Source organism: Phocoena sinus, chromosome 13, assembly GCF_008692025.1.
Source record: "Phocoena sinus isolate mPhoSin1 chromosome 13, mPhoSin1.pri, whole genome shotgun sequence".
Taxonomy (NCBI): domain Eukaryota; kingdom Metazoa; phylum Chordata; class Mammalia; order Artiodactyla; family Phocoenidae; genus Phocoena; species Phocoena sinus.
This window is the reverse complement of record NC_045775.1, coordinates 20,216,333-20,231,623: the sequence shown is the minus strand read 5'-3', so window position 1 is coordinate 20,231,623 and position 15,291 is coordinate 20,216,333. Positions and strand designations below refer to the sequence as shown.

At 45.1% G+C, this 15,291-nt stretch overlaps 1 protein-coding gene across 2 annotated transcripts in view; it reads left to right on the top strand.

Moving 5' to 3' along the window:
• Positions 1–14,559, top strand: part of KIF3C (kinesin family member 3C) — a 35,515-nt gene extending 20,956 nt beyond the window's left edge. Inside the window, exons 4-8 of one of the 2 annotated variants that reach the window (XM_032653190.1) lie at positions 159–277; positions 748–864; positions 11,387–11,495; positions 11,674–11,846; positions 12,086–14,559. In XM_032653190.1, the coding sequence (XP_032509081.1) occupies positions 159–277; positions 748–864; positions 11,387–11,495; positions 11,674–11,846; positions 12,086–12,179 (612 nt within the window). In that variant the 3' untranslated portion in view covers positions 12,180–14,559. The remainder of the gene's footprint in view (positions 1–158; positions 278–747; positions 865–11,386; positions 11,496–11,673; positions 11,847–12,085) is intronic. The other variant, XM_032653191.1, reaches the window with a different exon arrangement.
• Positions 14,560–15,291: the final 732 nt, after the last annotated feature.

The following is a 15,291-nucleotide window of genomic DNA, read 5'->3' as shown; positions in this document are numbered from 1 at the left end:
GGGCAGGAGGGAGCTTCAGAGGTGGGCCCTGGGCTCATCCTGGACCGAGCTGGTGGACCCTGAGCCTGCAGCTGTCGGGACCCAGGCTGGGTGAGCGGAGTGGAGCCACATTGGTTGCCACACTGCACAGCCTCTGAGCTGCACCTGTCCCCACCCAGCTCTACGCCAAGCTGCAGGCGGTGAAGGCGGAGATTCAGGACCAGCACGATGAGTACATCCGCGTGCGGCAGGACCTAGAAGAGGCACAGAATGAGCAGACCCGGGAGCTCAAGCTCAAGTAGGGCCCCTCCTCTATCCATCTGGGGCTCTCACAGCCATCCCTCAGGCCCTGGGCCTCTCCCTGACAGGCTCCTCTCTTTCCTGAAGGCTTCATTCCGACTGTCTCCTCACCCATGTCCATGTACCTTAGGAACAGAGTGTGTCTGAGGGATGGGGGAGGGGCCCATTGGAGTTTCCTCTACCTCCTGTTTCCTCCTTCCTCTCCTCGGCCTGCATTTGATGCACCCCGCAAAGTGCATGCCGGGTGCTGCCCAGAAGTAACTCCTAAGGCCCTGAGTCTATAATCTTTGCATTAGAAACTGCGATTTTCAAGCTCTATTATTTCTCTAGGGATTCCCTCCCCCCAACTTTTTGGTTTTTCCACCTTCTCTGTTCCCTCTGCCTCTTTGCTTCTTTTTTCTCATCCTTCAACCTTCATATACACTGTGCGGTCTCACGTGGCCCCGTCTACCTCATTCCTCCTCCCAGGTACCTAATCATCGAGAACTTCATCCCCCCTGAGGAGAAGAACAAGATCATGAACCGGCTTTTCCTGGACTGCGAGGAGGAGCAATGGAAGTTCCAGCCCCTCATGCCCGGTGGAGCGTGAGTCTTTCACCAGCTGTCTGGGCCTAGGGACTTGCCAGCTCGCCCCAGGCCCGGGGTAGCCAGGGGCCTGGGGGAGACGGACGTTTTAGTGGATTGGGGAGGGCTGGGAAGGATGCAGGTGGAGGATGGGTTTCCCAGGACCTAATGTTGGGGTCTCCATGAAGGAAGGAGTGTCAAGTACAGTGTCTCATTGGTCTGGGATGCAGAAAATACTAGCTTGCTAACACTTGGCCAGTCTGGTGAGTATTCATTTGTCAGATGCCAAAAACAGCAACAACAGATAATATTGCCAAGCACTAACTATGTGTTGGACACTGCAGGAGACTCTGCAGATGGAAGGTAAATCAGACACAGTCAGAGCTCACAGGCCAGTGGGGAATACAGAAAAGTAATCAGATCAAGAAATGATAGAGACGTGAGGTCCTGTAGCCTCACTCAGCTGGGTGATTCAGCATTTCCACCTGTTTCCACATCCTAGCTCTTAGGTAACAGAGCTAAGTGCGTTTAGCTCTGGGTGTGCCTTTCCCTCTGCTGGTGACCATGAAGAACAAGACTGGATATTCAAACCCAGCAGAGTGACTACCTCACCCAGCTGGACCACTGTCCCTTCGTTGACAATCTGTGTACAGAGGCGTTCAGGAGGCCTGACACCAATGCACTTCCCTAGAGATTCTTTGCTCTATCTATCCTAGGAATATTAACGCCAAGATAGGGCAGGAGTCTCCCCAAAGCTGGGGTGGGAAGCTAGCTGTAGAGGTCCACAGCTTCTCACTGGAGCAACAGATGCCTACTTAATTTGTCTACTTTCTGAAGGGCCGATCCTACACAAGGCAACACTACACAAGTTTGTAAGTGGCAAGTTCATGAGTAAAGGACTTTTCAATGGCATCAGTTTGGATTTAAATCCACCTTTCCAATCTAAGTGGAGGTCTGCAGTAGTACGTCATCTAATGCAGAAGTTCTCCACCCTGGCTGCAACTAGAATCACCTGTGAGCTGGGCTCCAGAGGGTCTGATTTAAAGGGTCTTGCGTGGATCCCAGGGCTTAAGAAAAAATTTTTTCAAGGCTTCCAGCTGATTCTGCAGGAAGCTAGGTTCAAAAACTACTACTCCAGCACCATCTGCTGGAGGAAGACGCTGGTGAGGCTTCTGCTTTGTAGAGTTATTTTGTGCTTACAGAGTTCTTGAGTTTAAAGTTTGTAGGTGGAGGAATTTCTTTACATTGGATAGAGATGGGATGAGAGACGCTCTGAGAAGGCGTGTGTTTTTAAAAAATTTTTAATTTCGAAAAGCAAGAACAGTACAAAGAATTCCCACATGCCCTTCACCCAAACTCCCCGGCTGTTAGCATCTTGCCACACCTTGCTTTATTAATCCCCTCCCGTCAACCATTTGAGATTAAGTTGCAGACAGTCAACCCTTTACCCATATTTCCTAAGAGTGAGGACATTCTCTTATATAACCACAGTACAGTGATTAAATTCAGGAAATTCTGTTACCTCAATAATGTCCTTTACAGCAATTCCCCCACCGGCTCACCTGTGATGGTGCATTGCATTTAATTGTCATGCCTCTTCCATCTCCTTTAATCTGGAGCTGAGAATGGATCTTGATTTGAGTTTTGAAACTTTCATGCTTCAGAGGTGTTTATTCATTTCTCAAAACATTGTCCCTGCAGTTTTTACTTGACCCCCTAAGCACACGATCCAGACTCCAAAGCGTGGTGGATGCTTTGCCTGAAGCTAAGATAAGCTTTCTGCTTAACGTTTATGAATTTCCATTCTTTGTTCTGTTTTTTTTTAAGTTTAGTTTCTTCCTTTTACTCGAATAACTTTTAAATTAAAAAACCTTTTAAATAACTTCTTTCTCTTTTTTTTGCAAAAAATAAAATGGTTTGCATACACTGAAAAACCATTCACAGATTTTTAAAAATAAAACAGCTATCTTAAAATAGCACATGTTAAATAATTTTTAGAGTAGATACCAGTAACAACTTTTTTCTTTTTCTTTTTGTGGTACGCAGGCCTCTCACTGTTGTGGCCTCTCCCGTTGCGGAGCACAGGCTCCGGACGCGCAGGCTCAGCGGCCATGGCTCACGGGCCCAGCCGCTCCGCGGCATGTGGGATCTTCCCGGACCGGGGCACGAACCCGTGTCCCCTGCATCGGCAGGTGGACTCTCAACCACTGCGCCACCAGGGAAGCCCAGTAACAACTTTTAAAAAGAGAGAAGTCCTCCAAAATATAGATTGGTATCTTTGCTCACTGTTGAGCTATTGCCTTTCCTAGCCTCTTATCCCTCTCTTTGCTTTAAAGGAGAATTTGTGCTCTTTACATGTTCTTTTCTAGGCCTCAGAACCAGAACCTTTCTGGGCGGAGGGAGTTGCCTGTGATGTTCTTTTCCCACCTTTCCCTTCTCTTCTGATTCCCCCCACCATCCTTCTTGCTCTTGGAAAGTAACGCAAAGAGAGAAAGATTCAGTGTTTTCTTTGCCGTTAGGAAGCCTAAGAATTCGGCTCTTTCCTCAAAAGCTGCTTGTGGGTTATTCCCTGGCGGTCCAGTGGTTGGGATTCCACACTTGCACTGCAGGGAGCACAGGTTTCATTCCTAGTCAGGGAATTAAGATCCCACATGCCACGAGGAGGCCAAAACAACAAAGAAACAAATAAACAAGCAAAAAAACAAACCAAAAAAAAAACGGGCTCAAAGCAGGCAGTGGGCTTTAGCTTACGCTATAGTGTTTTCTTTCCCATAACTCTTCAGGAAGAACTGGTCTCGACATACATACCCCTTTGACTTAAATCTGCACACAGTTGCTCCCCAGCCTGCATTTGTACATCTCTATTAGCAGTGCTTCTAACTGGATCCCAAATCGACTGTGTTCCCTTAAAATTTTATATTAAAATTGTAAGGATATAAATACATTTACAAGCTTTTTCAAAATTATGGTTAAGTATATTCACAACTTAAACATGCTGTTTTATACAGAATATATATGTACCTCCTCAGAATACAGAGAGTATATATTTTGTGTAGAAAATATCAAAATATATCTGGGTAAAGGGTCAAAGGTATTAAGGCAATTGTGACATCCCAGTGTTCTCCACTGTGCTTAAATACGGTTGATATAAACAGGTATTATAGATTTCTTTAAGAAAAATTCCAATAAATAAATTACTTCAAAAAGACATTAATAAATACCAGGTAGTCAACTACATGCTATTCTGAATTACTACTACAGATTATTTTCTTTTTCCTAATGTCACTTGTCCATTGTCTGATAACTGCAATAAATAATATTTATCTCAGAACTTAAAAAAAAAATCACAAAAATACAAAAGAAAAGTAATAATAGGGCATCCCTGACGGTGCAGTGGTTAAGAATCCACCTGCCAATGCAGAGGACACGAGTTTGAGCCCTGGTCTGGGAAGATCCCACATGCCGCGGAACAACTGAGCCCGTGCGCCACAGCTACTGAGCCTGTGCTCTAGAGCCCGCGAGCACAAGTACTGAGTCCGTATGCCACAACTACTGAAGCCCGCTCGCCTAGAGCCCGTGCTCCGCAACAAGAGGAGCCACCACAATGAGAAGCCCACGTACTACAAAGAAGAGTAGCCCCCGCTTGCCACAACTAGAGAAAGCCCACACGCAGCAACGAAGACCCAACACAGCCAAAAATAGATAAATAAATAAATAAATTACAAAAAAAAAAAAAGAAAAGTAATAATAGATCTAGGAAGTTTTTATACAAAACAAATTTTTAAAATTACTTTCTACTGGGACTTCCCTGGCGGTCCAGTGGTTAAGACTCCAGGCTTCCACTGCAGAGGGCACGGGTTTGATCCCTGGTGTGGGAACTAAGATCCCACATGCCGCACGGTGCAGCCAAAAATCCTCAAGCTCTGACAGCTCAATAAACTCATTTTTAAATAAATTCAATCTCAATAAATTCATTTTTAAAAAAATTACTTTTGTATGGCAGCAGTTGGTGGTTAAAATAAAGTAAACACAATTCCCTCCTAATTGGAATTCCCAAGCGTGATAGTGACTCAGCAACAGACAGCCCCAGGGTAGCATCACAGCATAAGAATCACTGGCCTGGATCTCTGAGATCTTTTGCCCCAAGCCCCTCCTTTCACAGCGGAAGGCTGAGGGTGGGCAGGTCCTTGGACGCAGCTTCCCGCATTTCAGGGAGCCCTGTGGACTGAGACTGTAGAACAAGCTGCCTCTCTGGGAGGATTGGGTCCCACTGTTTGCAACATAACTTAATCAGGGCTGAAAAACCTCTTTCTTCCCAAAGCATATTTAACTCATCAAGGCATTGTCCCATTTGCTCAATTCAAGCGTGGAATATTTTGCTTCAGTTTGGCCTGTGGTGTGTTGGGGATTAGAACACTGAAGGCTGCTCAAAAGGAGAGGAAAAAGGCATTGTTGGAAAGAAATTACCTAAAGTCATACCGTCCCTTTAGAAAGCCTTTGTTGGAAAAATGTTTCCCCTCTTCCGCTAGCTGCAAGCATTGACCCTACACACTCTTCCCCGAGCCTCTCTTGAAAACAAGGAGTTATTGTCGGGGAGCTCTTGAAACACACTCTGTATCAACTTATTCTGGATGTCTATCCCTTTTTCTTTTTTCTCCGCTATCTCTAGGCCACTGCTAGTTAAGGCACAGTAACTTCAGGTGAGGTCCCTTCCACAATCGCAAACGCTTTTGTGTTAAAGTTACTTTGCAAAACACATTTCTGCAGCCAGCTCTAACCACGACTGTTTTACCAATATGACCTTTTATTTTTGGTTACTCATCATGGACCTTATTTTTAATTGTGTTTATACAAAACTGTCTTCTAAGGGTTGTATATTTGGCAACGTCTGTAGCCCATGGTTTACAGTTCACAAAATTCTATTTGTAACTTTAGCCACTTGCCTTTTGCAATCCCTGCTATCCTAGATTCTTCTCAAAGTATCATGGTGCAGTAGAAAGAGACTGGATTTTGGATTTAGAACGTTCTGAATTCTAGTCCCTGCTCTGCCTTGAGAAGGTTTTTCTTAACCTCTCTGAACCCAAGTTCAGATAAAAGTCGGGATTTAAAAAAAAAAAAATCCCTGCAGGATTATCAAGATTGAAGTGAGATAGTGTGTGTGGTGCGTGTTGGAGGTGGGGTGGAGGGTGTTCCAGGCCAGTACCTGGCACAGAGAAGATGATCCATAAATGGCTGCAATAGTACCAGTAAGCCAGTATGATAATTGTGGGCACTCCAGAGAAACCAATTTGCCATCATGCCTTACAAGTGCCATAGAAGGACAGTTTGGTTTGTTGCTTTCGTTCTAGATTTTGATCTTTAAATCAGGCTGCCTCCAAATTTAGAGAGAGAGAGAGTAGAGCATTCCTTGCTCTAAATAGAATCAGGATAGAAAGTTAAACTGGTTTCCTTACAGAGGCAAAGTTTACCTCAGCCAGAACATGCTCAGCTCTGAGTTGCGTCCCTAGATTGATTCACAGGCCTGTGACAGCTGAAAAAGAATCTGAAACAGGGAGAAGTTTTTGCCTGCCCAGGCAGGCCGCGTGCTGTGTGAAGGGGAACTGAGAAGAGTGGGATTTCAGACATGCAGGGGAATGCTACAAGGTGGACAGCTCACTTGCAGGGAAGGAGGGATCCAATCACGGAGAAAAGTCAGATTTGCTGTGTCAGGTGCTTGTAAAGGACCGAGAAGGAAAACACACCCTATGATGCTGGCTGCCGGCTTTCAGAACAGGAGGGGAAAAAGGTGGTGAGCAGACAGAGCTGGTAATGAGATTGGGGTCAGCCTCTGAGATGGGACTGAGAGAGAACTTTTTAATATTAAGAGGAAAATATATATAATCTCGTGATAGAAGCTATGTGGAGGGAGGGTCGTAAGAGAACTCTGAGGATTACGACGCACAGGAAAGCTGTTGTGGGTTTCTTTCAAGAGGGGTGGATACTCGCAGGGCCAGGCCTCCACTCTAGGCTGTCAGCCACAACCTGCTTACTACAGACGGATCAATCATGGAAAGTAGGCCTGAGGCAGAGGAGAGAGTAGATGGGAAGCTTGGTGTCCCAATTACAGACTCCCCTCCCCCACCCCCTTCTTCCCACCTGCCACCCAGAATAGCCCTGGCATCTTTATTGGGTCAGGCTGCCAATTCACCCTGATCCACTGCTCTGCTCACCCAGCCCTGTCCCCCTGTGCTGTTCCCAGAGCCTGCAGCCTTCAAGGCACACTCAGGCCCAGGCTGTTCTGTGTGCGCTCCTGAAAGACAGCGTGGCATCCTAAAAAGAGTATTTGGGAAGAATCCATTCCGAGTCTCTTCCTAATTGTACGATCTTGGACACAAAGGCGCTTTCGCTTTTCTGAGCCTCATCTCCTTGTCTGCCCTGCCTGCACCTCTGGAGGTTGTAAAGTTCAAATGGGATGCACAGATGCACCTTATAAATGATAAGTTGTTATTTTACTGATTTTCCCGCTCCCCTCCCCCGGTGCTGCCACTCTCCACATGCACAGCCCGCCCACCTTCCAGAGGGTCTATAGCAGCAGAACCAGCTGGGGCTTCTACAGCCTCATCTTCCTTGTTTTCATCTATGAAGAGGGGTCGGCGGGGACCCTAAGTGGGATCCAGCACTCTTTTATATACACTTGGTAAAAAAAAAACCCTGGGAATGTGGTTCTTGTTACTCTCTGTGGCAGAAGGCGGGCACTGTTCCGTCGGCGCCTGCACGGCTTGTTCTCCTATTCAAGGACATAACGTCCTATCTCTGAATTACTCAGCCTGTTTCTTCTCTTCTGTTTTCTGTCTGCCTTTTGGCTTTTTTCGTTGCTCATCTGTATCCCTGTTTGAAATTAACAAGTGGAATTGAGAATTAATAATCATCACAGCTGCCACGTGTTGAGCCCTTGCGGTGTACTGTGCTAAGTGCTTATCTTGTTTAATCTCAGCAATTCTGTAGGATATCGATGAGATATCTGAGGCTCAGAGATACTAAGCCGCTTCCCAAGGTAACAAAGTTGTAAGGGGTAGAGCCAACGTTCGAACTCAGATCTACCTCACTCCAAAGCCTGCAGTATGGTTTTTAGCGGAAATAACTTGTTCTCTTTCCTATCTTTGTTTTGAATAATACAATACCTCACGCTCATTAAGTTGCTGAGAGTAAAAAGTCTTAACATACCATGAGCTGGCCAGGATATAGAGCAACGGGAACTTTCTCGTCGGTATAGAGCCACTCTGAAAAGCAATTTGGCAATTTGGTAAAGCTGAAAATGCACATCGGAACCATTCCGGCCCTGGGTATATATACCCCAGGGAAACTTGAATATGTACTTCAAGATACCTACACAGAACTCTTCACAACAGCACTGTGTTAAATAGAAAGGGAGAGAGAGAAAAAAAAGAGAGAAAAAAAAAGAAAGGGAGAGAGAAAAAGGAATTGACCTAGATGTCTATCAACAAGAGAATATATAAAAAAACATAAATATATATATAACATATATAAAATGCTATATTGAAACCTTAAGATAGTCAATATAGTTAAACTTTAATCATCTAATCTAGAGCAGCATGGATAAATATAAAAGACATGTTTGTTGGACACAAAACAGTATATAGTATGTATGCCATACAGTATAAAACTTAGAAGTAGGCATACAGATACCATATATATTGTTTATGAATAGCCACATATATAAATAAGTATAAAAATATGCCTGACATTGATAAACACAAAACTCAAGAGAGTGATTAATTCTGGAGAAGGAAAGTGATGGAGTCTTAAAAACTGTGTCTACATTTTATTTCTTAAAGATTTGGTGTTAAGTATAATAAAATGTTAAGATTTGACAATGCTGGATGATAGGCGAACAGATATATATTATTTTCCATGCTTTTCTGAGTATTTGAAATAATTTATTAGATATAAGATTGGCAATACATTGTAAAAAATTTAGATATTGCAGAAAGGCATAAAGGTAATAAAAATCACCCGTAATCACTCCATCCAAAGACAATCATTGTTAACATTTTGTTGAATATCCACACTTTTTTCTAAGCATCCACGCACGTACACACACTCCTATAAAAACAAAACAAAAAAAGTCATCTTTTTATCTGCTTTTTTATTTAATATGTTGTGGAAACCTTTTCATGTCTACACAGAGCCATAAGACGATTTAAATGACTACATACTATTCCTTCACTTGGCTGAATAATAAACTGGTCCCTATTGGTGCACATTTGGGTTGTTTCTGATTGTTTGCATTTGTAAATAATATTGCAGCAAACATCTCTGCTTATAAATTGTCACTATCTCTGATTATTTCCTTAGGGAAATTCCTAGGACTGGGAATATCGGTCAAAGAATATGCACTTTTTAAAAGCCAAGCCTGGGAGTTCCCTGGTGGTCTAGTGGTTAGGGTTCAGTGCCTTCAGCACTCAGTCCCTGGTCGGGGAACTGAGATCCAGCAGACCATTATACACGGCCAAAAAAACAAACAAAAAAAGCCAAGCTTGAGTTTTGTATGTTTTATAAATGATACCTTTATTGAGATGTAATTCACATATCATAAAATTCACCATTTTAAAGGGTATAATTCAGTGGATTTTAGTATATTCACAGAGTTGTATAACATTACCACTATCTAATTCCAGAACATTTTCATCACTCCAGAAAGAAACCCCAAACCCATTAGCTGTCACTCCTCATTCTCCCCAGTGTCCCCATCCCTAGGAAACCACCAATCTACTTTCTGTCACTACGGACTTGCCCATTCCAGATACTTGATATAAATGGAATCATATCACATGTGGTCTTTGGTGTCTGCCTTCTTTCACTTGGCAAAACGTTTTCAAGTTTCATCCACCTTGTAGCATGCATCAGTCCTTCATTCCTTTTTGTTGCCAAATAATATTCCATTCTATGATATTCCACATTTTGTTTATTCATAAGTCAATGGTCATTGGGGTTATTTCTACTTTTTGGCTTTTATGAATAATGCTTCTATGAACATTTATATACAAGTTTTTGTGTGGGCGTGATTTCAATTCTCTTGATGATATGTATCTAGTAGTGGAAGTACTAGGTCACATGGCAACTCTATGTTTACCTTTTTGAAAACTGCCAAACCATTTCCAAAGTGACTGCATCATTTTATATTCCCAACAATGCATGAAGTTTCCGATTTCTCTATATCTTCACCAACATGTGCTCTTTTCTGTCTTCTTTGATTATAGTCATCCTAGTGGCTGTGAAGTGGTATCTCATTATGGTTTTGATTCACATTTCCATAATGACTAATAATGTTGAGCTTTCCTTGTGCTTATTGGCCATTTGTATATTTTCTTTGGAGAAATGGCTGCCCAGATCCTTTGTCCATTTTTAAACAGGGTTATTTGTCTTTTTATTCTTGATTTGTAAGTGTTACTTATATATTCTAGATACAAGTCCTTTATCACATTTATGAGTTGCAAGTAATTTCTCCCATTTTGAAGATTGTTATTTCACTTTTTTTATGATGTCCCTTGAAGCACAGAAGTTTTTAGTTTTCAATGAAGTCCTATTTATTTTTTCTTTGGTTGCTTGGGCTTTTGATGTCATATCTAAGAAACCATTGCCTAATCTAAGGTCATGAAGATTTACTCCTTTGTTTTATTCTAAGAGTTTTATAGTTTTAGCTCCTACATTTAAGTCTATGATTAATTTTGAGTTAGTTTTTTATATATGGTACAAGGGAAGGGTCCAACTTCATTTTCTTGTGTGTGGACATCCAGTTGTCCCTGTAGCATTTGCTGAAGAGACTGTTCACTCCCTGTTGAATGGTCTTGGTACCCTTATAGAGAATCAATTGACCGAAAATATTGGGCTGGCCAAAGAGTTCGTTCGGCTTTTTCAGTAACATCTTATGGAAAAACCTGAACCAACTTTTTGGCCCACCCAATATGAGGGTTTATTTCTAGATTCTCAATTCTATTCCATTGGTCCATATGTCGGTCCTTCTGCCAGTATCACACAGCCTTGATTACTATAGCTTTGAAATAAGTTTTGAAACTGGGAAATGTGGAAATGTGAATCCTCTACTTTTGTTATTTTTCAAGATTGTTTTGGCTAGTTTGGAACACCTGCAGTTCAAGCCTGAGTTTCTAATCATTTTATTGTGTTAAATCCTATGAAGGAAAATGAAAAGCAGAACCACTAATTGATGGTTTTATATAGTGTGTGAAGTCAGTCTACAAGTCTGACAGCTAAAAATAAGATTGGATTTCCTTTCTTTTTTCCAGCCTTTAGTCAAACCTTTTCACTGTGGAAAATAATTGAAGCAACGAGAGTGGAGAAGTATGTGTCTCCTTGTGTTATACTATTTTGAGTTGTCAGGTTGTATTAGAGCAAAGAAAAGAAAATTCCAGAACCTGCAGTCTGCAGGGCCTACTGACTACCTGAATGGTGCTTAACCCATCATGATATCATTTTCCCTTTGTGTTCGGAGGAAATAGATTTAAATATAGCCTCTTCCCTACAGCAGTAACAGCCAAATGAAGAAGCGGCCAACATCTGCAGTGGGCTACAAGAGGCCTATCAGCCAGTATGCTCGGGTTGCCATGGCAATGGGGTCACACCCCAGGTATAGGGTAAGAAGCTGGGAAGTAGAAGGGGGGAGGGGAGAGAGCGCCCAAGGGAGGTGATGCTCACAACCTCTGCTTCCTCTACCTGCCTCATCACCCTTGCTACTCCCGCTATTTCCCAAGTGCCCAGAAGATGCAGGCGTCGGGGCCAGTGCTCACGTCTGGCCTGATATTCCCGCCACAGGCCGAGAACATCATGTTTCTGGAGCTGGATGTGTCCCCTCCAGCGGTCTTTGAGATGGAATTCTCTCACGATCAAGAACAAGACCCCCGTGCATTACACATGGAGAGACTCATGCGGTTGGACAGCTTTCTGGAAAGACCTTCCACATCTAAAGTCCGAAAGTCCAGATCCTGGTCAGTACCATCACGGTCAGAGTGGGCAGTAGACTTAGAAGGCATGGTAACCCCATGGGCTGGTTGAGGCTGAGGAGGGTTTGGGCTGTACCCAAAGGGCATGAAGGGAGAGTGAAAACTGGGGCTGTGGGAGCCAACTTCCTACAGCGAGAGGATGAGGGAAAGAAAAGTCCTCACTTTTCTGTTTCCTGCACTTCCCCACCCTCCGCTCTCGCCCACCTCATCCCCTTCCCCTGCAGGTGCCAGAGTCCTCAGCGGCCTCCACCTTCCATTGCACACGCCTCGCTGCCCTCCGCTGCTCTGCTCCCCACGACAGCGCTAGACCACGAGTGACAACCTTCAGTCGGGCTGCCCATCCCCCAGACCCCAGGGACGGGGCAGCCAACCCTGGATCATCTCGCCTGACGCTCGGTGTGCGTGCGTGCGTGCGTGCGTGTGTGTGTGCGCATGTGCATATGTGTGCGGGGCGAGAATCTGGCAGACCATGCCTCTGCTGGCTCTTAGCCTCCTTTATTTAATTAATGTTATTTATTCGTGGAGCTCAGTTCTTCTGGGAGAGGTGCCCTCGCCTGAGCTTGCCATGGTCGCCGCACAGCCTCCTCGTCTCCTGACTTTAGACCCCCCGCCCCAATCAGACCTCATGCTCCTCCCTGTCAGTTGCCCCCAGAAGGGAGGGCGGCAGGGCCTGAGAAGAGAGTGCTTTTCCTACCCAGCGCGCTCCGTAATCTCCCATCTCCTGCTGCACTGCCGGTAAGCAGCTCCTGAGCACTTTCTGGGACTAGAAAAATGCTAGGTGTCCACCGAGGCCAAGAGACGTCCATCCTGGCGGTGTTGAGCCTGTGCTTCCGGTGGACAGAGACCGCTCTCCACTTTCTGGGTCGCAAACAACCTCTTTCGGTTTCTTGGGCTCCTTCTCAAGGACTCCAGTGACCTCAGCCACACGGTCCATGCTTTTCAGCTTTGGCAAGAACTCGTGGCTTCCCAAACTCTGCTTCCTGCCCACCTTCCCAACCCGTGGATGCGAATTGTGAACCCACCGGTTGCTGCCTCCTTGGGACCTTCAGGAAATGGAACAGTAATAGAGACAATGTGGACAGTCATCGAGGGACGGCCCTTTGTTTCTGTCCCCTCGGAGAACTAACCTTGGCCGACAAGCAATCAGGCCAGCTCCCCATCTTCGAGATGCTGCTCCTTCCTGCTTTCATCATTTTCCTTGCAGCTGCCTGGATCCCCGTTCACAGTGGAAGGCATCAGTATCCTTCTCCCTCTGGCTAAACAAAGGTACCACAGAATCTGTTGCTTTTCCCCCTCACTGAGCACAGGAGATGGAGGCTCAGGCGCAACCTGCCAGCTCTGCCTGTTACCCCTGTTTCTGAATCACGTTTGTTGGGCACTGTTTTGTTGACAAGACTGACCCTTTCTTCAGCATTGTGCAAATTGGTCCCTAGGGAAGTACTCCTCACTTTCCTTTGTGACAACCCGGTATGTCTCCAGGTATCTCGAGTAAATTTCTACCAAAAAAAAGAGAGATTAATTTTCATTGACTTACCTTTTAATTGTATATTTTAGTGGAAGGGTAAAGAGGTAATCATGAATGAAAACATGTGGTTTGGGATTTCAAAACGACCTGATAACGGAGTCTCCAGTTCCTAGAACATGAGGAGTTTTGTCACTGGGGGAAAGGCATGAAACTGACATGAAATTGGGGGCGTGGGAGGTGGCGGTAGGGGCCGACTACCTGGTTTTTCTCTTTCTGTCAGGAACTGAAAGCTGCTTGCACAGTTCAAGTTCTGCTCTAAGGACCAAGCTATGGTTTAGTTTAATTCAGTGATGCTGTCACCGCTGCTGTAACTACGGGACCAGGTAGCTGGGCCACTCAGTTGCCACTTGCTTCTGTCCTTCAAGGAAATAACATTTCTCATCAGAGCCCAGGAGATTATTTGAGACTCAGGATTCAGATCAGAGCTTCGGCTGTGGCTGGGACAAGACCAGTGTGTAGAAATTTCCCAGGGGGCCTGGGCACAGAGGGACCTCCAGTCCTGCGCTGAGCAGCCTCTCCCACTGACCTCTTTCTCATTTGTGGATGAAGCCGCACGTGTTAGCCCCGTTCATCACCTGGACACATCGACTCCGCATTGTCTGGTCACTTGACCCTCACAGTCTTATAGCACAATATACCCAACTTCTTCACCCCCAGTCTGAGGGCTGGGCCCAAGGTGTGGTCAGAGGAGGAGCTCCTGCCTGCAGTTTTGTGTACGTGTGTATGTGTGTGCGTGTTTGTGTGTGTGTTTACCTCCACGGGGGACACTCTACACTCAGTGTAAGATACGCTGGGAACAGGGCCACCGGGGTGGCTGGATCTCAGTCTCTCTGTCTCTCTCTCTCTTCTTTTCCTTTTGATGTATCAAACACTTGGTTGACAAAGTAAGGGCCTTGATTAGGACCAAATTTCCGTGTCTGTTGCTACGGTCTTTATTTAGGACAACAGTTAACAATGCTGTGGCCCATTCTTGTCACTCTATACATATGACGATACAGGACATATGTAATATATAAATATATATATAAGACATGACCCTCTGTCTTCCTGGCTTAGGATGAGATCTCTCTGTTGAGCCGAAATGCACCTGCAGCTCAGTGCTGCCAGCAACCTGCAGGCTCCAGCCCTGTTCTAATTAACGCAGTCGATAATAAAGGAATGAGTATCGTTACAGAGTTGGTTGCCTGCCTTCTCTTCCCTCTGACTCTTTCTACTTCTCTTTTTATGTTCTCCCTTCTCTCTCTTCCTTGTTTTTTCCAAGAGGGGTTCAAGAGTATTTGGAGCCCAGCTGCAGTGATCAGCACCTGGGAAAAGAACTGGCTGCTTAATAAAAGGGGCTCCGTCGGAGCATCAAGGCGGAGGGGGCAGGGCTCAGGCTCCGGTCTGAAGTCTGTGCCCGAGCTATGGCAGCAGCTGTTCGTGTTCTAAGCTAGTGGTCCCCTCCCAGTTAATTCTGAGCTATGAGCAGATTTCAGAACTGCCTGTCCAGATTAGCTGTCAATATCATTTAACAGCTGTGCCCCTTCTGCTCCTCCGTTTATCAGCCAAGAGAGATTAAAACAGGCAATAATGTGTGGAAAGCGCATCGATATGACTGGCACATGGTAGGTGCTGAATTAAAAGAATTCAAGACTAGCTTCCCCTTATCCTGTCTTCCCAGGGCCTCTTTCCCTCCCTCTGGGTTCTAGTTGTCGGCTCCCTGTAGCGTGGAAGTCTTACAGGAAATGAGAAGTAGTTGCTGCTAAAAAACACGAAGCCCAAGGAATTCCCTGGCAGTCCAGTTGTTAGGACTCGGCGCTTCCACTGCCAGGGGTCCGGGTTCGATCCCTGGTCAGGGAACTAAGATCCCACAAGCTGCGTGCTGCGGCCAAAACAAACAAACAAACACGAGGCCCTGACTCCTGG